This window comes from Peromyscus eremicus, chromosome 3 (genome assembly GCF_949786415.1).
Source record: "Peromyscus eremicus chromosome 3, PerEre_H2_v1, whole genome shotgun sequence".
Taxonomy (NCBI): domain Eukaryota; kingdom Metazoa; phylum Chordata; class Mammalia; order Rodentia; family Cricetidae; genus Peromyscus; species Peromyscus eremicus.
The window spans coordinates 147,745,304-147,769,406 of NC_081418.1; the positions used below are offsets into that span (position 1 = coordinate 147,745,304).

Sequence of the window (24,103 nt, forward strand, 5' to 3'; positions counted from 1 at the left end):
CACATGGCTCGTGGTTACCGGCATCTTCACAAGCTGTTTCTCATCGTGGCAGCTGGCAGTGTCTCTCTGACTCAGCCTTCCACTTCCCAGCTTTTTTCTCCTCCTTGCCCCGCCTATACTTCCTGCCTAGCCAACGGCCAATCAGTGTTTTATTGATTAATTAGCAACACATTTGCCATACATCCCACAGCACTTCCCCCTTTTTTTTTTTTCAAAAAGGAAGGTTTTAACCTTAACAAAGTAAAATTACATATAATTTGGGAATTTGGGCGTAGCTTCTCTTACTACTTCCTGCTGGAAGGGGGCGCTGTATCTTATGGGGAAACAAAGAAAATTTTAGAATTATAGAGTAGTCCATGAGGGTGTATCGTCTGAGCCAGTCGCCTTCAAATCGTTCTGGATGTTGGATCATCTGGGCCATGGTGTCATCGGAGACCTTTCAGGGGGTCTTGGCTGGTCAAACCTGATGTATCTTAATCTTGAACAAATCCATAGCCTCTGGCTTTCTGTGGGAACAAAAGCAGAGTCTCCTTTCCAAAGCAACATATCCTTATATCCAAATTTTGAAGTCAAGGTATCTCTAAAATATACATTTTGGCATAACTCAACAGCTTTTACAATCAAATGTTTTTCTGCAGTTAAAAGTCCCAAACACAACACAATCCAGATTCTCTGTGTAATATTCATTTTTATGTGGCTTATTTTTTATACTACCTTTACTGTCTCTTTAAAGACTTTATTTTTAAAAACTATTTATTTCTTTATATAACTGTATATATCACCTTTTTTGTCTCTTTCAAGCCTACATATATTTTACACACATTTAAACTATTACATCTGAATCTGTCTTATTGTGAATCTATTATTGCTTTAAACTGCAGCAGCTGTGGCTGCTGGCTCTGCCCACCTCAGCTTCCCAACATGGCTACGTTTACCACCAGCTCTGGGAGCTATCGTGGGTCTATGCTTTTATCCAAGCAGCGTGTATCCCAGAAACCTCTTTTTTTGTTGTTGTTTTGTACTAGCAAAGTCTAAATCCACCATGCAGCTTAATGTGCCATTTGCAGAGGCCTGATTCCTGCCATACTGCACGTTGAGCACGCATACTGCAGGAACCCACCAGTAGCTGAAACCAGCAGCTGCCGCTCATTTGAGAGAGACAATTAGGAAGCTGTTTTTAGCTCCGTTTTAGAATCTTTTTTCTCAGTTTTTAGGTGGAAACTCTTGCCACCACGTTGGACGCCATTTGTAGCTAGAGTTTTCCTGCCTGGCCCACAGTCAGGACAAATGTCTATCACCCGCCAGTCCCACAGCCACTCAGACCCAACCAACTAAACACAGAGACTTATATTGCTTACAAACTGTATGGCCGTGGCAGGCTTCTTGCTAACTGTTTTTACAGCTTAAATTAATCCATTTCCATTAATCTATACCTTGCCACATGGCTCGTGGCTTACCGGCATCTTCACAAGCTGTTTCTCATCGTGGCAGCTGGCAGTGTCTCTCTGACTCAGCCTTCCACTTCCCAGCTTTTTTCTCCTCCTTGCCCCGCCTATACTTCCTGCCTAGCCAAGGGCCAATCAGTGTTTTATTGATTAATTAGCAACACATTTGCCATACATCCCACAGCAAAGGACCATATGTTGGATGCTCCCATTTGTATGAAATCTGCAGAATGGGCAAATCTATAGAAGAAGGAAGACCATTAGTGGTAATAGAGGGTGAGGGCAGATTAGAGGGAATGGTTACAAGGAGAGGTGTGTGTGTGTGTGTGTGTGTGTGTGTGTGTGTGTGTTGTCTGTATGTAGTTATTACTACACAAATTAAAGTAAATTGAATGATATTTAAATTATATTTTGAGAAACACACTTCTTCAGACCAGCAGGATGGCTCAGTGTGTAAAAATGCTTACCACCAAAGCTGATGATCTGAAGTTGTTATCTGGAAACCATGTAAAGGTGGTAGGAGAGAACTGACTCCTGCAAGTTGTCCCCTGACCTCCATATGCATGAGGTATCTCTTGGTACATGATCACACAGACACACACACACACTCACACACACACACACACACTTTCAAAAATCTTTAAAAGAAAAACACTGCTTCAAATTTTTAACAAAATAAAGTGAGTGCACTGGCACATGCCTTTAACCCTCTCACACGGAAAACTAAAGCAGGAGGGTGCCATATGTGAAAGTCTAGCCTGAAGAGTAGCAGGCCGGCCTTAACTACGTAGAAAGACTCTGTCAAAAATATACTTTAACCAACAGTACATTAAGTGAAAGACTATGCATCTATGAGAAATTTTGAAGTTTGATTTTTGGGTCAACATTCTACATCTTCCAAGCAGGCTGACTTCATTAAGAATCACCTTAGTTTACATTATCTAATAACTTTAAATGTCAATGATTTTCAGCAAGTGCATGGGATATTATTCTAGAGATCTTTTTAGGGAAAAATGCAATAATTCTGTTTACTGATATAAAAATTGAGAGAATTTACTGAATTGATTTCTACATTCTCTGATCCCTAAAAATGAATCCTATATCTTCTCTACCTATAGATCTTGAAAATCTATGTGACTAAAATTTTCAGTGTACAGGTCAGATTTTTAAATTAGTAACCCTTAGCATTATCCTCTTCAACGCCCACAATAACTCTAAGAAGTAAACATTATTTTTTTCTAATCTTACATGCATGAACACTGAGGTTCATAGAGATCACTATGACCCAGCATATCGAGGGGCTGAGAATCAAGTGTAGACATTTGTACCAAGAGAGCTTGCCCCCAGAACCTTAGCTGTACAGCTTCCCGCATGTATTAGTGACCTTTCTGCTGCTGTAACATTCAACCCCCCCCCCCCCAAAAAAAGAAGCAACTTAGGTGATAAAGGGATTATTTTGTTTTACAGTTCCAGGGCAATAGAATAATCTGTGGTGTGGAAGGCGTGAAGGAGCTTGAGGCTGACCTGGCAGTTAAGAAGCAAGAGAGAACAGAAAGTAGGGACAGGCTTCAAAGCCTCAAAGCCTCAAAGCCTGCCCACAATGACAGCACTTCCTCTAGCAAGGCTCTGCAACCTCGCTGAAACCACCCCCTCCCCACCACTCCCCCACTCCACCCCACCCCCCTGACAACCAAGTGTTGAAGCACATAAGCTTTAGTAGTAGTTCAAAGCCTGTACTGCCAGATAATAGGAGGAGCTCGGGGAGTCCTTCAGAGGAGGGGGGAGCCAAAGAGATCAAGGACACCACAAGAATACAACCCACAGAATCACCTGACCAGGACCCAAGTGGACTCCCAGAGATCAGAAAGCCTGTGTGGGTCTGACCTAAGTCCTCTGCATATATATATTATGGTTGAGTAGCTTGGTGTTCTTGTGGCACTCCTAACAGTAGGATCAGGGGCTGTCTCTGACTCTTTTGCCTGTCTTTCAGATCCTTCCCATCCTATTGGGTTGCCTCATCCAGCCTTGATGTGAAAATATGTGCCTAGTCTTATTGTAGCTTGTTATGCTGTATTTGGTTGATGTCCCTGGGAGGCCTCCTGTTTTCTGAGGGGAGTTGATGGATCTGGGGAAAGAGGATGTGGAGGGAAAAGAGGAGGGGGGGAGACTATAGTCGGTATGTAATATAAGAGAGAAGAATAAATTACAAATAAATAATAAATAAACAAATAAATAAATAAAATCTTTAAAAAAAAAAAAGCCCGTTCTGCTCTTAAAAAGGACCTGGCTTTAGTTCCCAACACATGCATATAGTGGCTCACCCCCATCTCTTACTCTAGTTCCATCGGGTCTGAGGCAGTCTTTGGGGATCATGTCATATTCAAATCACAATACTACTTAAACACTCTGGGCTTTTTTTTTCCTAGTTGTGAACAGCAAGGGCTGTATTATCACACTCAAATGGTTTCCTTTCACTCAGCAGTGTTCTCTGGAATCATCAGACTTAATAGTCAGAGATGAGCAGGATATTGTCAAAGCAGACCTGCTTATTAAGCTGCATTCTGGGAGCCTGGGGGAATCTTGCTCTGATTGCAGGTTTTCTAGCTCCTTATCATGCACCAGATAAGGTCACTGGCAAGGTTGGCGAGTTTCCATTGTGAGCATCCTGTGACTCCCACTCTCAGTCTAACTGAACTGTTAAAAAACTTGAGGACAAGCTGTTTCCAGAAATGAGCCTTTTCCACAACTCTAAATTCAAAAGCTGACTTTTCTGAGAACAGTGTGTGCTTATTATGTGAGTTATCAAAGAACGAGTTCTTCGGAGTTCGGCTTCTTCTTCGCCCTTCTTTGAAGAGTCTGTTGTGGTGGTAGTTTAACTTCTTGAGAACTGGTTTACTCTAGTTTGAGTATGGAAGGGTTTAATACTGCTGTTTATTTCATCCTGCTGGAAGACTCTCTACTTCATGTGTGTTTATTCTAAGCAAGAGACAAGCTGACACTCCTGTACCTAGAGTGGGCCGCTGAGTGTTCACATTTCCACCACTGAGTGACAGCAGAGTGCCTGCTGGGCACTGGTCCTTCCGTTATAGAAGGTATAACTGTAAAGGCCTGGCCTACGGTTAGTGGTTCTGGGTGAATGGCTACTGTTTTCCTGAACCCTGATGCAGAAACACAAGGATTCAGTGGGAAACAGCAATTATCAGAAAAAAATTAAGAGTCATTTTTAACAAAAAGGTTTATTTTTAAAAAAAGAAATTTAGAGCCAGGCAGTGGTGGCGTATGCCTTTAATCTCAGCACTAGGGAGACAGAGGCAGGTGGATCTTTGTGAGTTCAAATCGAGCCTGGTCTACAGAGTGAGATCCAGGACAGCCAAGGCTACACAGAGAAACCCTGTCTCAAAAAATTTTTGAAAAACCAGAAAACTACAATAAAAGCTTAAATAAAAGTCTGAAGGGCATCGGATCTTGCTACTCTCACATGATGTAAAATTATTGTTTTCGAGAAGAAAAGCAATATTAAATAAACCACGCCTCAGCTTTCAAATCAATTCCCTTGGAGGGAGACTAAAATACCTGCACCAAGCCACCCTCTTGTTTATTGTACAGATGAATTTATACTAAAGTCAGTCTTGACTATCAATGTAAGTAGGAAGAGTGGAATTCACAATAGTGAGACAATTAAAACTTCCATTATTTAAATGCCTAATTAAGTGATGATTTGTAGTGTTTACTTTTTTACTTTTCTATTTATAAAGCAAAAATATGTGCTATGCACTTAATCAAAGAGGAAAAGAGTAAGCCACAGTGACTGTCACTCAGGAAAACACACAGTTTGCAAGGAAAGACTGGCACTAGGTGCCACCACAGGATATGCTCTGTTAGACTTTAATTAACGTAAGTAGTAAGTGCTCAATAAGCCCAAAGGAGAGAAAGCAAATTATGCCACAGAAGTAAGGAAATGTCCACAGTGAAATTGAATCCTAACTCCAAGGCTTGCAAAGATTTCTTCAAGAATGTTAGCAAGTGTATGTCTATGAGGGTTTAGAGGGTAGTGAATATTTACCGCAAAAGAATTTGCATGGGACACAAAATTGAAAACATTGGCCTAAGGAGGATTATGTGGGGCCTTGTGACCCAGGTAGGAAATATAGTCTTATTAAAACAGTCTCTGGAATTTTGTTGATAGATTTGTATTAAAAAGAATAATTCTAGCAACTATGTGAAAAATCTGTTTTAAAAAGGAGATGGCAGCAAGGATATTAGCTGGATGTCAGGGTTAGGAATACCCCACTAGCAAAATTCTTCTTGGCTTAGTTTTGGCAGCATTAGAGATCTACAGAGTCAACTGGAGAAATATTTCAGAAGAAAGCCACAGAGAAAGGAGAGATAATGAAGAATTCAAGCTTAGACTAAGTGTTTGAAAATCCCATTGTGGAGTAAGACAGGGGCCAGAGAAGAAATAGCAGATCAGAGTAGCATAAGTGGAAGGGCTTTGTTTACAACATAAAACCTTACCATGGGATCTCTAGGACTGCCTGGTATGGAGTTAAGTTCAGAGAGCTGAAGCTTTGCAGAGAAAATAAACCTCAAAGAATAACAGGAGCCTTAAGATCTAAGACAGTAATGGAAGCCACAGAAGTAGAGAGATTTTTAAAAACCAAACAAACAGATGTTTAGAAAATAGTGGATAAAGCAGCTTTGTAAAAACAGCACAAAGTAAGAAAGGGCAGGGACAAAAAGGGAAAAGTAGCCGAGTGATCAGAGGGAACTGAGAAAGATGTTATAGCGTCATTACAAAGAAAAGCTCTTGAGATACAGTAAATGGAATTAGAAGAGCCACCACTGAGCACAGTAAGGAAAATCCTTGCTTCTCAAGTACTTTTAGTTTTCTTTCTTAGTTAACCTATGAAAGCCCTACATGTTCATGAGGTGCCCTGTGACCTTTTTTATGACTTTATATTATAGATAGAATAAATTAAACTAATTAATATATTTGACTTATCATTTTGTGGTGAGAATGTTTAAAATCTATCCCTTTTGCGTGATGAGAATATAGTTATTTGATTCTCAACTTTCTATTTAAGCCCATAGACCAGCTGTTCCTCAACCTGTGGGTTATGACCCCTTTGGGGCCAAATGACACTTTTACAGGGGTCTCCTAAGACCATCAAAAACACAGGTATTTATGTTATGGTTCATAACAGTAGCAAAATTACAGTTATAAAGTAGCATCAAAAATTATTTTATGGTTGGGGTTCACCACAACATGAGGAACTACATTAAAGGGTCACAGCATCAAGAAGGTTGAGAACCACTGCCTATAAACTCTCAGACAGTATCTCTGTACAGTTTTCTTGTCTCTGAGTTAGGAATTCATTATCCCTGCTTATGATTCATGGCTGGTCCAGTGCCCTAGTCTAGTTAGATAAATTATACTGCTTGCTATTTGCATTAGTCACTTTTCTGTTGCTGTGGTAAAACACCATGACCAAGCAACTTCAGGAAGAAAATGTTTGTTTTAGCTTATGGTACCAGAGGGGTAGAGAGTCCATCACAGCTAGGGAAGCATGACATGGTGACTGGAACAGGAAACTGGCTCATCACATCTTCATCACATGAACCAGAGAGAGGGAGAGCAAGGAGTGGAGTGAGGATATACACCCTCAAAGCCTGTCCCCAGTGATGTGCGTCTTCCAGCAAGGCTCCATCCACCTCCTACAGGTTCTATAACCTCCCCAAATAATGCCACCAACTAGGGAACAATTCCATAGGGGCTACTGCTCATTCAAATTGCACCCTATTTTATGTCAACATTGAGCCACTCAAAAATGTAATAAATAACAGAGCCAAGCTAGTCATTTGGTTTTATATGTGGACATGATAATTTCTAGTCCAAAGATCAAAAGGCCTTTCCAGAAGCATAGAAATGCCACTCTAGGTCCCTGAGTTTAGGGTTCTGGTTTCCATGTTAACAGATGTCCTTGGGAAACTCCTTCAGCTCTGAGACTCAGAGTCTTCCAAGATAACATGAGGAGATTGCACTTGCTTTCCAAGTCTTCCTGGGGTCTGATATTCTGGAACCACACGAAACTCCTTGAAGGAACATGAATTATTCAGTATGTAGAGGGTCTCAATCACCTTAAAGAACCCTTATTCATCATTTTTTCTGGAAGAGTATTTAAACAAAAAAAAGCCTGCCGGATCTTATCGCTGTTCCTATTAGAAACAAAGCACAGATATTTATACTGGCATTTAACTTCCAAGCTGATGCCATGTGTCATCAGACTCCAAACCTATTGGAGAAACACTGTTTCCTTATGATGGTTCCTAATTCTAGCCTGACACCGGAGCTTTTAACTGTGAATAGCCTCGTGGCATTCTCCATGAGTTCATGCTGTGTGTACTGAAGGCTTGACATTTCTTTTACACTTAAATTTGATCTCAGATTTCTTTGCTTTTTGGTTTACTCAAAGTTGCTTTTTCTTTTAAAGGCTGATATCTGCTGTGTTGTGTTTAGCTTTCAAACAGTGTTTTTAAAGTTTGAGCAAAATATTTTCTCTGTGTCTTATCATGAATTAGAAAGGAGGGGGAAAGGTAAAGACAAGAGTGGAGATAAAATAATAAAAGAATAGAAATGACATAAAATAAGTCAAATGGAAAAAGTTAAAAGATATATTTTCCGTTGAAGAATCATTTCATGAGTTTACCAGCTCTGTTGAAGATGGCCTGAGTCCCCATAATATTCTCACAGGCTGCTGGGGAAGAAAGGGATTGAAAGGTTTGGGAACAGAGAGAAAGAATGACTATTCTCAGATCTGAATATTGAATCACTCAAAGAGGCCCAGTGTAGTCGGGTTTTTTTTTTTTTTGGTTTGTTTGTTTGTTTGTTTGTTTGTTTGTGTGGTTAGGTTTTAGCCCCCACTTCAAACACTTCCTGTGGTGCTTTGAGTGAGCAATGCCCTCTCTGGTCCCAGGTGTTTGAACACTTGAATTCTATTTAGTGGCACTACTTGGGAAGGTATGGAACCTTTTGGAGGTGTGGCCTAGCTAGAGGAAGGATGTCACTGTGGACAGACTTTGACAGTTGACAGCCTCCCTCACCCTTTTTCGTATTCACCTCTTGCCCTCCACACCCTGTGACAGTCAGATGTGATCTCTCAGTTTCTGTGCCACTCTCCTGTTACCACGCCTCACCCACCGTTGTGGACTTTCTCTCTGTCAGCTGAAGTAAACTTCTCCTTTTATAATGCACTCTTGTTTATGGGGCTTTATCACCTGACAAACAAAAGCATGCCATAGATCTGGATCTTTATATTTCAAACCAGGTTTCCATTTATGAGATTATGAGGTCCTATTTTCTTGTTAATTATAAGGATGCTTCTTATACATAAGTGAGATATGTCCTCCTGATGGATCTGACATTAGTGCTTTTGTGAAGATCCACCCCATAAGCATGAATGTCCATTCCTGCAAGAGCTGGCAGCCTCAGGGGTGTTGTGATTATCTAAGAGTACCTCCCAGATCCCGATTGGCAAGGATTATGTATGTGAGTCAAGAAATCAAACCATTTGGAAATTCAGTATAACCTGACTTGTGGAAAATTTCAAATAGGTTGCAGGTCTTCTGTTACATATGACATTTTGGTCTGTAAATATCAACCCGAAGCCAGACCCCACACAGGTAACCCTCTCATTGAGGAACAAGCTACTGAGCAGGAAATGCAGGCAGCTAAATCCCTGTAGAATGTTTAAATAATTTCAGACATCTCAGGGAAGAAAATGCCAGGATTTGCAGAACATGTTTGTTGATTGATCCACACCTGACTTCAGGGGCCATGAGAAAACAAGCATGCATTGTCCAGAGACCTATTATGACAGAACATTATTCTAAATTAACTAAAAAACAGAATGCTCATTTTCCCTCACACAGTGAGATTCCTTCTTAAAAGGGCCTAATATCTGATGTTTCTACTCATTCTGGTAATGAATCTATAGTTATTCACATATTTAAAATTAATTACCAGGATGGAGACTACTTTAAAATGTATTTTTAGTAGGTTTGAAAAACTATGATTAGGTTAGAAATGTAAGGTTGTGTGTGAAACTTCTCTTAAAGTATTTGAATCAATAATCTTGATATCTTCCATCTCTTTATTAAGAATAATGGAGCAATATATACTAAATTTTTTTCAAAAAGAATGACATATGTTAAAAACAGTAATAGAAAAAACATGTATAATCCAAATATATTATATGTATGTGAGGAAATGTCTTAATGAAACTGATTACTCTGAATACTAAAACACAGTATTACTCTATAGCATTTTCAGATCATCAAATACCCCGTTGTTTTGCTTGGTGCCTGTGTACAATCTACCAGGTGATCATAGTGTATTAAACTCATTTAATTTTAGACATATATAGTATTTCCAATGCTCTGCATAACATGTTTGCATGTACATCTCTCATTATACCCTTAGGATTGATTCTCAAACATTAAATTGCTACATCAAAAATAATCACGAGTGAAAAACATTTTTGTCTGTTTCATCTGAATACATGTCCTATATTGCCAGCACTGTGTGAAAGAGCCCTTGTTTTAGGAACATCAACAACACCACAAGCATCTCCTAAGGTGGCCCACTCTTCCTAAAATAGCCAAATGCAAACGATGTTTGGATATGCTTGAATGTCAAGTAAGTCCTTAGTCATATCCCAAGTTATCATGTGGTTTGTTCCAATTTTGCTTCCAATTTCTTTGTGAACTCCAAGCAAAGGTAATGAATAAATGAGACATTCCTCTCCATCAAAATACAAAACATGCTTCCCTGAATCTGCATGTATAATTTTCCTTTTCCACTTCACTATGTGAGTATGAATAGATTTTTGTTTTTTTCTTCCTGCGGACATTGGAAAATGTCCTTTTCCATTACCCTCAGGTTTTTGGGGGTTTTTTTGTCTTACTCCTTTGACTGAGAGACAAGAAAAAAAAAGTATAAAATTTATGTAGGTGGTATTTGTGGAATTAAACCTGCTGCAACCAATTTAAATTATCTCAGTGCACAGCAAGAAATAACCTGTCTCTATAGTATGATTTCCAGCACTGTTTTCATCATCATCAACGCATTTTGATAAATCACCTACAGCACAGAGAGCATGGTGATAAATCTTAGGAATAAAAAAAAGATGCAATAAACATCACCCTCAGTTGATTCAGTCCCTCATTGAGGAATGGGAGCACAGTTTTTAAAATTATAATTCTAAGTATTTATTAGCCAGTCCCAAATGACTAGAAGTAAGTCAATATCATTGGAGAATAAAGAAATTATTACTATGGACATTCCCATTCAAAGAGGTTTGATGCACATTGTGTGTGTGTGTGTGTGTGTGTGTGTGTGTGTGTGTGTGTGCACATCTTTGTGTGAACATGTATGAGCAGGTGCAGTAGCCTATGTGTGCATGTGTGGAGAGCATAGGTCAATGCCAGATGTCTCCCTGACCCCTTTCTGCTTTATTCTTGGAATAGGTCTCTCATTTAACCTGGAGCCCATCAGTTCATCAAGACTAGCTAACTCTGGAGGCTTTATGGCTGTAAAAAGAGGGGAAGAGGGTAGTCTGGTAATAGACAGATCTAACAGGTTTAGCTTAGATAATGTTCAAGCACATAGGTAATCATCACGATTCCAGAGGCACTGGGGACACATCCATGAAACTTGAGACCTAGTATATAGAAATGATTGCACAATAAGAAGTGTATAGTATCAGCCAGAGCTTTGATCTGTTGTGATGTTTTATACTTTTGTTGTCATCCATATCAACAGGATGATGCAGATATACAAGAAAGCATGATTGACTAGACAGACTCACAATGCAATGACTTAGGCATCAGCACTTATCACTTATCACTGCTCCCTCTAAGGCTTCAGACTGTCCTCAAACTCACCTTGATATCAACAAGCTTTAGACAAGTGGTTTAGTAACTGAGAATGATAAATTAGAATCCGTTGAATTTAGTTAGAAAAATCTAAAGTCTTAACATGCTGAGATGAGCTGACCTACCTTTGTATTTCCATTGCAGCCTTCTCTTGGTCTGTGTATGGTGGGATCCTCTGGCCTCAGCAATGCTTTCTTAGATGTGTCTGGACCATAGTTCTCATCACATCTCACGGTTGAGGTCTTTACAGGGGAAAGAAAATAGGACTAGAAGTGGATTTGTTGATCACAAATATTTGTTTCAAGTGAATAAGCTTAAAAGTGAAATCTGAGCTGCAATTGGAACCCACTGTCAATTTAGAAGAAATGCATAGCTGTTTAGCCTCCCACTCCAAATTGCTCTCAAGGACAGTTAGGGGATACTAGGTAATGCCCTGTTTTTTGTTTTTGTTTTTCACTTGATGTTAGTTGCATAATGTTCATTTCATCCTTCAGTAATCTAATATCCTAAAAAAGAAAAAGAAAAACAGACTTTACATTAAAGAGTGAAGTTTTCTAACTTCTGCACCATAGGAAGCCAATCTTCATCACCCTGACTGACTAAAATATCATTAGTTCCCTACAGAAGGAATGCGGTATTTTCTGCATTTATCAGTCATTACATTATTTTAAATGTCATAAGGTGTTTTTTCAAGTTAAGTCACACCTGTTAATATTTTTGAAGGCTTGTCCCTTTAAAACTAAGTATTCTTACCAAGTCTTGCTGAATCCATGTGTGTCAAATGTACAAGCCAGCAGCAATTAAAGCAGTGTGTGCCTACGTGAATTCCAGACACTTCCAGCAACTTTGAGATAACTGAGTATAATCTTTGGGTGGTGCAAGACAGTGGCAACACAAAAAGCTCATTGAAGAAGAAAATTGTTTGGGGGATGTGGTTTCAGAAGCTCAGCACCTTCACAAATTCAATTCAAAAACTGGTATCTGCTAGCTGTCCAAGGGATGTTAAATCTTACTACCAGCTTCAAGAGCTTCGCAGTCTACTAAGAGTCACCATTATTAAGTTATGTCTGTTTATTCATGGTAAAGTACTTTTGATGTCTGGTTTTCATTAATATCTGGTCAAAAACATTTTGAAAATATTAGATACTGTTTTAGTCATATAAATGATCAGATATCCAGGAGGTAATAATTTTTTGAACAAATACATAGTAAATAAGAAGCAAGGATTTCAGACCCTTTCAGGAAAGACTTTTAGCTCTCTTGTAACCTATATTTTATAGCTAAGAGTGCTGACAGGGATGGGACTTAACCCACGTCAAAAGTCTAGTCAATAGGGCATTCTCCTGCAGAGCATTTGAGAGTATAGATTCGATACTGTAGAATATGAAAGAAATGAGTGTTGATTATCTTAATTGGTTTGGAGATGATTACAGGACCTTATGTACTAAGGGTAGAATTCACCCTCTCTCCCAGATAATGTGTGTGTGTGTGTGTGTGTGTGTGTGTGTGTGTGTGTGTGTGTAATTCATTACTTCCGGTCAACTCCAACTCTGTAGTCACATTAACTGTGTGTCAGTTTTCCAGACCAAGACATTCGTGAAGTGGCCGTTCAACAATTAGACAATCTCCTGACTGACGAACTGCTGGAGTGTCTCCCACAGCTAGTTCAGGTAAGAGCCAAGGGCTACCGAGAGGTCCCAGAGGCCAAAGTGATCATTCTCTAAAGGCTCCCAGTGCAAACCCACAAAATCACTGAAATTTTATAGTGTAATTTGGCCAAGAAAGAATTTGATTACATCCCATGTGTCCACATTATTAATATAGACATTTTCTATCCAAAATTGATATACTAACAAGAAGTCATATAAAAGCCCAAAAGGAAAATTTTCACAAACCAATTTTACTTAGTAATTAGTATTTAGTATTGGGAAAAACATAGGAATGTTCATTAGGAGGAAAAATACTCTGTCTGTCTCATGACAGAGTATATAAATCCATGAAACATTAACCAAGGAAACATTCTGTAGAAAGCAGTAATTTACTAAAAAGTTCATCCCATTCCTATGGAGAGTTTTACTGCTGGTTATTACTCTTGAGAAAGTAATTTTTAACACCAAATTCTGCCAATTAGCACAATTTAGCAATATCAACTATCACAGCATTGGGAAATTTCTAGAAAACAATGTGAAGGTAAGTGGAGCTATGACCAACCCTGATAGTCTGAACATGATGAAAGGCTAAGACTGAAGTCATGTGGTATACACATGAGCAAGTAAACAAACATCCACACTACAACACATACAACACAACTGTACATTGAGTATTGAAGAAATCCAACATTTTGCTTTTTCTTTTGTTTCTCTCTCTCTTGCGCTCTCTCTCTCTCTCTCTCTCTCTCTCTCTCTCTCTCTCTCTCTCTCTCTGTGTGTGTGTGTGTGTGTGTGTGTGTGTGTGTGTGTGTGTGTGCGCGTGTACTAGAAGACAACCCAGGGTGTTATTTCTCATATGTCAGCTGTAGCTGGAGAATTCTCCAGTCCCGCTGGGGCCCACAGACCCCAGTAAACTGTATAGTCGTGGCAGGCTTCTTGCTATCTAGTTCTTCTATCTTAAATTAACCCATTTCCATTACTCTATACCTTGCCATGTAGCTTGTGGCTTACTGGTACTTTACATCTTACTTCTCATGGTGACGGCAGCTGGCAGCGTTTCCTGACTCAGCCTTTTACCTCCCAGAATTCTCCTCTCTGCTTATCCCACCTGTACTATACTTCCTGCCTGGCTGCTGGCCAATCAGCATTTTATTTATCGATTAATCAGAGCAACACATTCACAGCATACAGAAATATATCCCCAGTAGTCAGCCACCATTTTTTTTTAGACAAGGTCATTCACTGACCTTGAGCTCATCAAGTAAGCTAGGCTGGATAGCCAGTGAGTGTCAGGGATCTGCCTGTTTCCACTTCCCTGACACTGGCCTGGTCAGCCACCATGCCTGCCTTTTCTACATGGGTTCTGGGGATCAAATTCAGATATCTATGCCTGCAAGACAAACACTTTCCCAACTGATCTATCTCCACCAACAGAGTCTCAAAAGCCCAGGATGATATGAAACTGACTATATGGTAAAAGATGACCTAGAACTTCTCATGATCTTCCCACCTCCAGCTCCCGAGTATTGGATTTGCAATCATGTATTACCACATCCAGGTTGATTTTTAAACTCAGACATTTCCTTACCTGGCAGATTGGAATCTGCTTTAACTGATAGTTGGCTCAGCTATTGACCATTGATAGGAGATGCCAAGATTGGTAGGGAAACTTCTATTAATAAACTCTACTGTTACTTTGTACACCACAATATGAACTGTTCTGACATCCTCCTGAGGGAGAGATCTAGCTGAGAAGTAGCTGGGCTGGCTGCTGCTTTAAGTAATGACTTCCCTTGATTTGTTAGGATATTATTGTAGAAAAAGAATACCTGCAAATGAGAACAGATGAACCCAACTCATGGGCTCATTATTCATTTCATGACTCACAGGTATGGGCAGCATGCTATATCTAACTCAACTGAAAGAGGAAATTTTTACAAAGTTACATATAGAATAAACTCACTTGAAAGTGGCAATCAGAATTGGTACACATTGTGCTAAGAACCCCACTGAAACACAAGAAGTACAGTCAAAATCTAATACAGCAAATACACAAATAAAAATTGAAAGAACTTCTGTGTTGTAATTGGAAATAAAATTTATAGAACATTCTAAGATGGGGAAAATACATACTGTGACTAAACAATAAAAACTAGAAAGAAATTCACATTTATTATGAAATTTACTTTAAGAAATACATGCTCCACCCTGGACTTTAAACTTTCTAAGACCTGAAAGTCATCCCCTGTTGATTATTTTTGGGAATTATGTCACTACTCCAAAAGATTGCCTGTGTACCATATGATAAGTATGAGAGGGAAATTCTATCATTAGGTAGAATAAGTCAATCAGTTTGTAAGGAAGGCAGTCAATCTGTGAGTTCCAATTACTGGTTTCCAGAAGAAACATGAGAACAAATGAAACAAGGCAGACCCAGAACTAAATTCTGGACCAGCTCCTGCCTCGGTGGCCATATACACTCACCCTTATGGCATAAACAAAACACAAAACCAAGTCAGCATAGCATGAGCATGTTAGAGAAAAGACCCTATGGCTACAGCTTGACAAGGCACTCAAGGTTTTTCTACACACACCGCACTAGCATTAGACTCTTGGAAGTTTGCTGAAATCATCTGTGTGGAGCATACTACAGAGGAGTTCCTTCAGGTGCGGATGTGGAATAAACAATCCTACTTTTTCATCTCTGCTGTGGCATAAAACCTGTCTTAAATTCTCTCTCTCTCTCTCTCTCTCTCTCTCTCTCTCTCTCTCTCTCTCTCTCTCTCTCTCTCTTCTCTGTGTGCATGTGTGTGAGTGTGTGCAAACGTGCATGTATGTATGGCAAATAGACTGAAAAAGTAGAAATGGACATCTTTAAGAAGAGAACTTGATTTTCATTTTCATATATTCAGAGGAGACCCAAGTGCAGACTGGGAAAAGTTGAGTCCCTCCCTGCAGAGGGCAGGTGGATGTCTGAATGAGGTCCCAAAGGATGTCAGGGGCTTCCATTGCTGTCTGTGTCTTTGATCAGATTGAGTATCAGCCTCTCAGAGCTGCTCATGATGGAGAGGAAAAAAAGGTTTAGGAATGGGTTATGGAAGATTCATCAGCTTTGAATTTTTAAACAAGGCTTCAGTATCTACAGATTGATAGTGACATATCAGTTGGGGATTTCTGTCTTGGTTATGAGTGGGAAGTAATTGATCTTCAAGTTAGTAGAACTGTCTAGTGCTTAATGTTACCATTTTATGGGCCACAGACATTGATCATGATATTTTTGTGCCAGGATTCTCCCCTGGGGCATGGTTGAACTTTACCAACCACTTGCCTTTATTTATTTTCTTATGCTCCAAAATCATAAATAAGGAGAAGGAAGACCATGTGAAGACAAATTGTGTAATGTTTGCTGTGTTATTGCACAACAATGAATAAACTATCAAGCATATTATCAATATTTCACTGAAAAGCTCCTGTTACTTTTCCATAACCCTGTCTGAAGCCTCTGTAGTCCCTGTGTAGTCTCTTGTTGGTCTTTTTGTTTGTTTGTTTTGTTTTTTGTAACGTATAAAAAGTGAAGAATTCCTTACCTCTCACTGCAGGCTGTCAAGTTTGAGTGGAATCTTGAAAGTCCTTTGGTGGAACTCCTCCTTCGTCGCTCTTTGCAAAGCATCCGAGTGGCCCAATCTCTGTACTGGTAAGACTGGCACAGGTCCAGGTCTCCTTAAGTCCCGGCTTCTCTCAGCAGTGTGAAGAAGAGATTCCTTTACCTAAAGTTGCTATTATCATCAATTGAAACTTATGCCAACTTTGAATCTTTGTCACTTACTTTTACAACTCTATTTAAAACTTTGTATATGCCTATTAAAACAGGTATCACTTACATAAGCTTATTTATTCAACACAAATAATTCATATTTACTTATAAGACTTCTTCATTTTTCCATTTTTGTTGTTTATTCTTTTTTTTCGACTTAGTATATAACATGACAGGTCTTATTATGACATTTTCATTCATATGCATCATTATTCTTTCTTCTTATTAATCCCTTTCCCCTGCTACTCTCTCCCACGTCTCTTGCTCCCTTCTTGCTGATCTTCCTTCCCTAGTAGTCTCCCCTTCTGCTCTCACACCACATGTATTCCATTCTCCCCAGTTTTCCATGTCCCTCTCACCTTTAGACCTTTTCCTCTTCCTCATAAACCCCTCTGTACTTTCACAGCATACACAACACACACATCCAAACCTAGATTCCACAGGTAGGTGCTATATGCAAGAATTCTATAGAGTTTCTGTGTCTGTGTTCACCGGGGAGATTGTCCTTGTTTTGTTTATTGATTTGGGTTGTCAAAATCCAGTCCTGTTGTTGGGATAATACTGACTTGTAGAGTAAATTCCATAATCTTCCTTCTTCTCTTTTGTGGAACAGCTTGAGGCATGTACATGTCACCTCTCTCCCATCAAGGTCTGGTCAAACTCAACAGTGAATCCATCTGGTTTGGGGTTTTTATTTGTGGGAAGACTTTTTTTTTTAATCACTGATCAGATGCATCTAGTGATGGCATCTCTTGCTGGCTTTGTGTGTAGTTCATTGAGGTCTTCACTTCTAACATTTCCATTTGTTTTATTGTTTTTAATCAAGATCTCAATTTTTTTTTTTGCTGAAATTTTCTTCCCTGCTGCCGACTTTTCATCATGTTGTAATGTTCTCTGACTTCTTTCTCCATGTTGCTGATTTTCCTGTCAAGCCCTGGATTGAATTCATTTGCTTATTAGTACGCCCTTTGAGTTCATTGATCATTTTTATCAGAAAACATTTGTGAATTCTTCATCTGATACTTGTCTTAATTTGCCATCTGTGAGTTCAGCACCTACTTAAGGCTTACCATCTTTGAAGAGTCATATTTCCCTGCTTTCCTACGTTTCATGTGTTTCTCTGTTGTAAATTTTGCATCTGCTGTTTTGGATTATGTCTATGGTTTCATTGGAGACCCTCATAGTAGCTTAAGGGCTCACCTAGTTCTCTCAGTAAGGAGAAAACAAATGGCTGTATCCGCATCAACACTGAATTGTGCAAGATAAAGGATTACACTCCAAAATTAACTAAAGCCTATTATTTCATCACCAAAGACTATGGACTAGAAAAAGGGAAGAATAAATGGAATGTCTACAAATTACTATTGGTAAATCAAGGGGTAGTAAATGAATGAAATAAAGGAAGGAGATGAGTCCCACAAAGAAGAGAAATAGAAGATAAGCAAGCTAAAGAAAGGAGATGTGTGGAAAATGGTGCTGTGGGGAAGAGAAAGAAGATTGAGAGATTAGAGGACATTGAAAGAGAGACGAAAGTTCAAGTATTAAAAGTACATTATAAAGGAAAATGTAGAAAGAAAAAAAGGAAAGAACAAACAAAAAAGGAAAAAGACTGGCCAGTGATGAAAGGAATCTATAAACAAAATAAGAGAATGTATAAAAAAAGGGAACAAAATGCTTTAAAGAATGCAAAATATAATTTTAAGGATCATAAATTGAAAATACTGCTGATATATGAAAAAAGAACAAAAAAGAGATGTGTAGAAGAAAACAGTGGAAAACAAAAAAAAGGTAATGTGTTGTAACAGGTTATTTTTGGATAATAAAAAATTAGAGACTTCAGTGGAAATTCAGGGGTGGAGGGTGTGGTTGAGTTTGTGGACATTTGTCTTTCCTGTGGTTTATGACCTTGCCTAGACTGTATTGGTCAAGTCTCCAAAGTCTCCAAGAGCTGACTTCTCCTTGATACCTTCCCTCCTTTGTATACTAGAGGCCCCTGCAGCCACATGTAGCTTTGTAGTGTGTAGGCTTGATGGCTGTCATCATCCTCTTGAGACTCACAGCATTTTCCTCTGGAATGGATTGTGTTCTGGTTGAGAGTGTCTCTCCAAAGAATTGGGGATGTAGAAGGCAAGCAAAGCACTGAGATTTGTGCAAGCAGAGTGCTCCTCTGACTTTCAAGACCTGCTGGGTATGTATGAGGGGGCTAGAAGAAGCAGTTGTGAGTTGTAAGGTACATGGGCAGAGCTTCAGAGTTGGGCCTACAGGGAGATGGCTCCAAAGGCTGATCTTGCTACACACAGTGGCTCTAGGATGTCGATCTTCAATATCATTCTTAGTTGAGAGATCTACTCCCTGCAACCAAGGGTGGGCTTTCATTTTCCTATATACTTCACTGCCTGAGCCAAGTCTCCCAGGTCTTGCACTTTTCAGCTTGTCAACATATGACCTTTCTGATACCCCCAACTACCTCTGAGAGAAATGTGGAGCCTCATTTCATAACAGGAGAACTGAGGCTCTAAATACTGAGAGCAAGACAGTTTACTTCATGATTTTGCATGCCTGGCTATTAGCTGAAAATGGCAGATGTGCATATTGAATGCAGAGAAGTTTTTATAACCCAAATTCAAATCTCTCCCTCCCTTTCGTCATTGACTGAGTAACCAGGAGGGCACAACCTCACATGTCATTCAAGTCTTATCTTTCCTACTGCCTCTCATGTTCATCCATTTCTTAACCATGACCCAGTCTGAGTTCATCTCTACATTTTACACCATTTAAAATTTATCAATTATGTGATCCTATTGTGTCTGCTGATCCCTAGGCAAGCTTGGCTGTTAATAATTTTCTGTTCTAAAATTTAGTTTAGCTGGAGGGGGAGCTAGACTAACAGAGCTGAGGGGGAACTAAACTAATAGAGCTGGGGGAACTAAAGTAGCACATTTCGGGGGAGTTAGACTAGCACGTCAAGGGGGGAGCAGCTAGACTAGCACATCTTGGGGGAGCAAGAGCTGCATAGCTTGGAGAGGGGAGCTAGACTAGCAGGCATTAACTGAGTTCTCCTGTTTATTGCTTATCTGTAGCTGAACTTCAAAGCACTCTGGAAAATAGCATATATATATATATATATATATATATATATATATATATATATATATATATATATAATTTCTTACACTTCCTTGAGTCATCTCTTGCCCTGGGACAGTAGCCTGTTGGACTGAGGCTTCTAGACTATTGCTTATGGCTTGCTCTCAGCTCCACCTGTAGCTGGAGATTTTCTCTCCAGCTCCTGCCAAACCCTGGCAGTCCCACAGCCCCCTTATAAAATAAACACACAGACACTTATATTATTTAAACTGTTTGGCCTAATGGCTTAGGCTTCTTGTTATCTAGTTCCTATATCTCAAATTAACCCATATCTATTAGTCTATAAGTTGCCATGTGGCTCGTGGCTTATCCGTACTTATACATCTCACTTTTCATGGCAGCCGCTGGCAGTGTCTCTCTGCCTCAGCCTTCCACCTCCCAGAATTCTTCTCCTCCTTGTCCCGCCTGCCTGGCTACTGGCCAATCAGCATTTTATTTATCAATCAATCATAGCAACATATATTTACAGCGTACAGGACACCCCACAGCATCCACCCAACCGTCCCCTGGGTTAGGTCAGCTTCAGACAATAGCTTCTTTAAGAAGGCCCTTGCCCTCTGCTCTTCAAGGCATATTAAGTGAAAGAGGAAAGGAAAAAGTAGGATCCCTGTCTACTGATAACTCATCCAATAAAAGCATCATTGTCTTATGGAAACCTACAGCTGCCTGGGGGCTCCTATGGGCTGTGGACTTGTCCTAAGGGTGCCAGTCCTTTTCACCAAGACTGCCTGGAGCGTCCCTTACCCCACACGGCTGGAGCTGTTTGTCTTGGACTCTTGTCCTTGGATCGCCTGCCTTTTTCTCTGCAGCTGTCAGGTAGCCTAAACGGCTTTAGTGGATTTCTAAAGCTGCCCCTCCCTCTCCTTCCTTCTCCCTCCCTATTTCTCTCCCTTCCCCCACCCCCTGTAGAATAGATGTTATTCTTTTCTTACACTGACTCTTCTTGTTCACTGTCTCCCATAGGGGCAGCTTCTTGTCAGCCATCTTGTCCACAAGAGAAAGTGCTTCTGTTTATAATTTTCAAATCCTTCTTTTTCTATAATTTCTATTATTTAACAGGAAGCTAAATTCAGTCAGGATTGTAAGATGGGTGAAAGATTTTGTGGTTGTGTCCACTCAGTGAAGATTTCCAGATAAAATATAACTGTGAGACTGTGGATATTTAGAAAGCATGTGGGTTTTTAAAAATGCTTTTATGTAATATGATTTTCAAGCAATGGAACCTGGGGCCTGGATTATTTCTGTTCAAAAGTCCTAGACTGCTAAGACTTTCCTAAGCACAAATTTAAAACATCAGTATCAGAGAAACAAGAATTACTTGAGAGATTATCAAGCTTTCCCTATCATCACTCACTGTTGAGCCCATGGTATTATCTCCATGCTGTTTTTCCGTTTTTCTTTTAGTGGACCTTACAGAGTCAAATGCATAGCCTAAGTTTTTTAAGAATTACAAATGTGAATGGCCTAGTTATATAATAAAAATTGTACATTCTTCAGTCCTAAAAAAACTACGTGATGGCATCATCTACTTACTTCAATAGCTGCCTAAAAATATCAATTAACTGGAAAAATGTCAAACCGCCATTTTGAAGAATCATGTTTTCTGCTTCAATTCTTCATATTGATGTCACTCCTTTTCTTGAAGGGCTCAAGTTTCACAGAAACTTGTCAGGGGTCAACACTTGACTTGCTACTCGTCTCATTTTAAATATCTAATCTAAGACGCGGAGTACTTCCTCCAACACACAGCTATAAGAAGACATCAGATGCTTGGCCCTTCATTCAACAGACTCTTCCCAAAGTGCTGTGTGATTTCATTCCAGCTTCTTCATGAGTACCCTGAGCCGAAGGAAGCTGAGTGGATATACTTTGCGGCATTTCCTGAGGCACTCCAACCAGGACTCCACTAAACACACTGCTTATCTTGAAACTTTTTTTCAATATGCATTATTAACATGAGTGCATGTTAAATAATCTCAGGTTTGGTACTTGAATTGAAATACGGATGTCTGTGAAGGATAAAGTGTAATTTTTTGGAAAGGCTATTAAAAGTTAAAATAGAGTATCAAGGACTCACTCTAACTGATGAGTGATTGTGCTGCCTGAGTAAGCCCCTCATCTGCTGATGCACTGTGAGAATTGGAGTCCTGTGAAAGGTCACATTGACCGCAGACGAAGTTGTAAATCAATGTCATGTTTATAAGCTCACAAAAATACAGTTATGTCACTGTTTTCTAAGGAGTCATTGAGAGGGTAGCCTTTCTTAGTGTTATGATAAAAAAAACCAATCATGAAACCCATTTCCCTTCCTATCAACTCAAGAAGAGATAGAAGAAATAGAGAAGAATATAAGTGACAGACAGACTGCTCATTTCTGAGGGACAAGCTTGAGAAAGTACAGGAAGGAGAAAATGAAGTCAAGGAAGGAGATTTTAAAAGAGCATCCTTTTAAAACAAGCAAAAACTAAAGAATCACAAACCATGGACAGATGAAACAGGAAAAAAATGTAATTGTGTTTAAAACATCATGGCACTAAATATAGGTGGTACCTAGCATCGTGTTTAGGGAGTGTTTTGAGTAGAATATTCGAGTTAAGTTTCACAGAATGAAACTAGGGCTCCTTTAACAAAAGTGATGTCCTGTGATTTAAATGAATAAGTAAAGAAAGAAAGAGCAAAAACCCAACAGCCACCAAGTTAATGAGGTTTTTCACTTGGCTGAGCAGCCGCTTCTCCGAAATCCACGTGTTTATTTAACACTGAAGTCAGCGCCTCGTCCTATTCATCCAGGCTGTGGAGGAGTCTTCTTTGCTCCTCACTAACATAACCCTTCATTTCCCAAGCCCTTTAGCTCGGTGTGTCTGCAGCAGCTCTCCCTTGCCCACTGTGCCTACCCACCATTGTTCTAAAGGTCATCTCTGAACCAGATACTGAACCATGAGTGCTTAATAGTCTAACAGTGAAAACCACCATGACCACCAAGCGTCACTGTGAATGGAAATTGACTTGCTGTCACTATGGTGCTTTTCCAGCAGAAGGGCAAGTAGAGGGTGAGGAGACGATGGATGGTCCCAGACCCAAGGGGAAGGCAGGAGTGACTTCCCTCACTGCTGTGACAAAATACCTGAGAGAAACGACCACATGTTCAAACACATGAGCCTCTTAAGGACATTTTGATAGGAAATAACAGAATAGGACGTTCCATGAGAAGGAATAGACAGGAAGCTTTGGATTGGGAGAAATTTGAAGATTTTTACTTTCCAATGTGAAAAAGAGCATATTATCTCTCTGGGCTTAGGAAGTCACTCTTGACAAAATAATTAAAATTACAGAAAATTAAAAATCAGTGTCCTGTCCTCTCCGTTTGGAATAGGAAGCAATTTGGCTCCTAATGAAGTGTTGGCTGGAATGGTGTGCTGCTTGGATTTCCATTCACTTGACACAAACCCAGACATACTTGGGAAGAGGAAATCTCAATTTAGGAATTGCCTACATCAGATTGGCCTGTGTCCACATCTGTGAAGCATTTTTTTTTATTGCTGACTGACGCAGGAGATCTCATCCTGCTGTGGGCACTACCTAGGTGGGTATCCTTGGCTATTTTAAAAAGGCAGTTGCGCAAACTAGGAAGAGCAGCTGGTAAGCCGCATTTATCCATGGCTTCTGCATCAATTCCCACCTCTAAGTTCCTGCCGTGGGCTCCTGCCTTGTCTTCCCTCAGTGGTGGACTATGATCTGTAAGTGAAATTAACCCTTTCCTCTATGAAGCTGCTAAGCAAACTAGGACAACTGGTGACGCCCAAGCACACATGTCCACTTCCTAACCCCGAGAAACTGAATTATGACCTTGTTTGATAATGGAAATGAGAAAATGGTTTTGACCTAAGATTACTCTGTATGGTCAGGATGGTCCCACATCAAAGACTTTATGAGAGTCAGAAAGATAATCCCATGGTAGAGAATGCCCTGGGAAGATGAGGGCATATTTTGTACTGATGTAACCCAAACCTAGGGCACTGGGAGCCACCAACAGCTGAAAAAGTCACCCTTAGCCTGAACACTTCAACTTCAGACTTTGGGCCTCCAAAGCTGTGAGAAGATTCTGTCGTTGATAA

General features: G+C 39.8%; 1 protein-coding gene across 1 annotated transcript in view; it reads left to right on the forward strand.

The window, feature by feature from the left end:
* Positions 1-24,103, forward strand: part of Pik3c2g (phosphatidylinositol-4-phosphate 3-kinase catalytic subunit type 2 gamma) — a 323,855-nt gene that overhangs the window by 104,005 nt on the left and 195,747 nt on the right. Inside the window, exons 17-18 of the mRNA XM_059256988.1 lie at positions 12,955-13,048; positions 16,627-16,721. Coding sequence (XP_059112971.1) covers positions 12,955-13,048; positions 16,627-16,721 — 189 coding nt within the window. The remainder of the gene's footprint in view (positions 1-12,954; positions 13,049-16,626; positions 16,722-24,103) is intronic.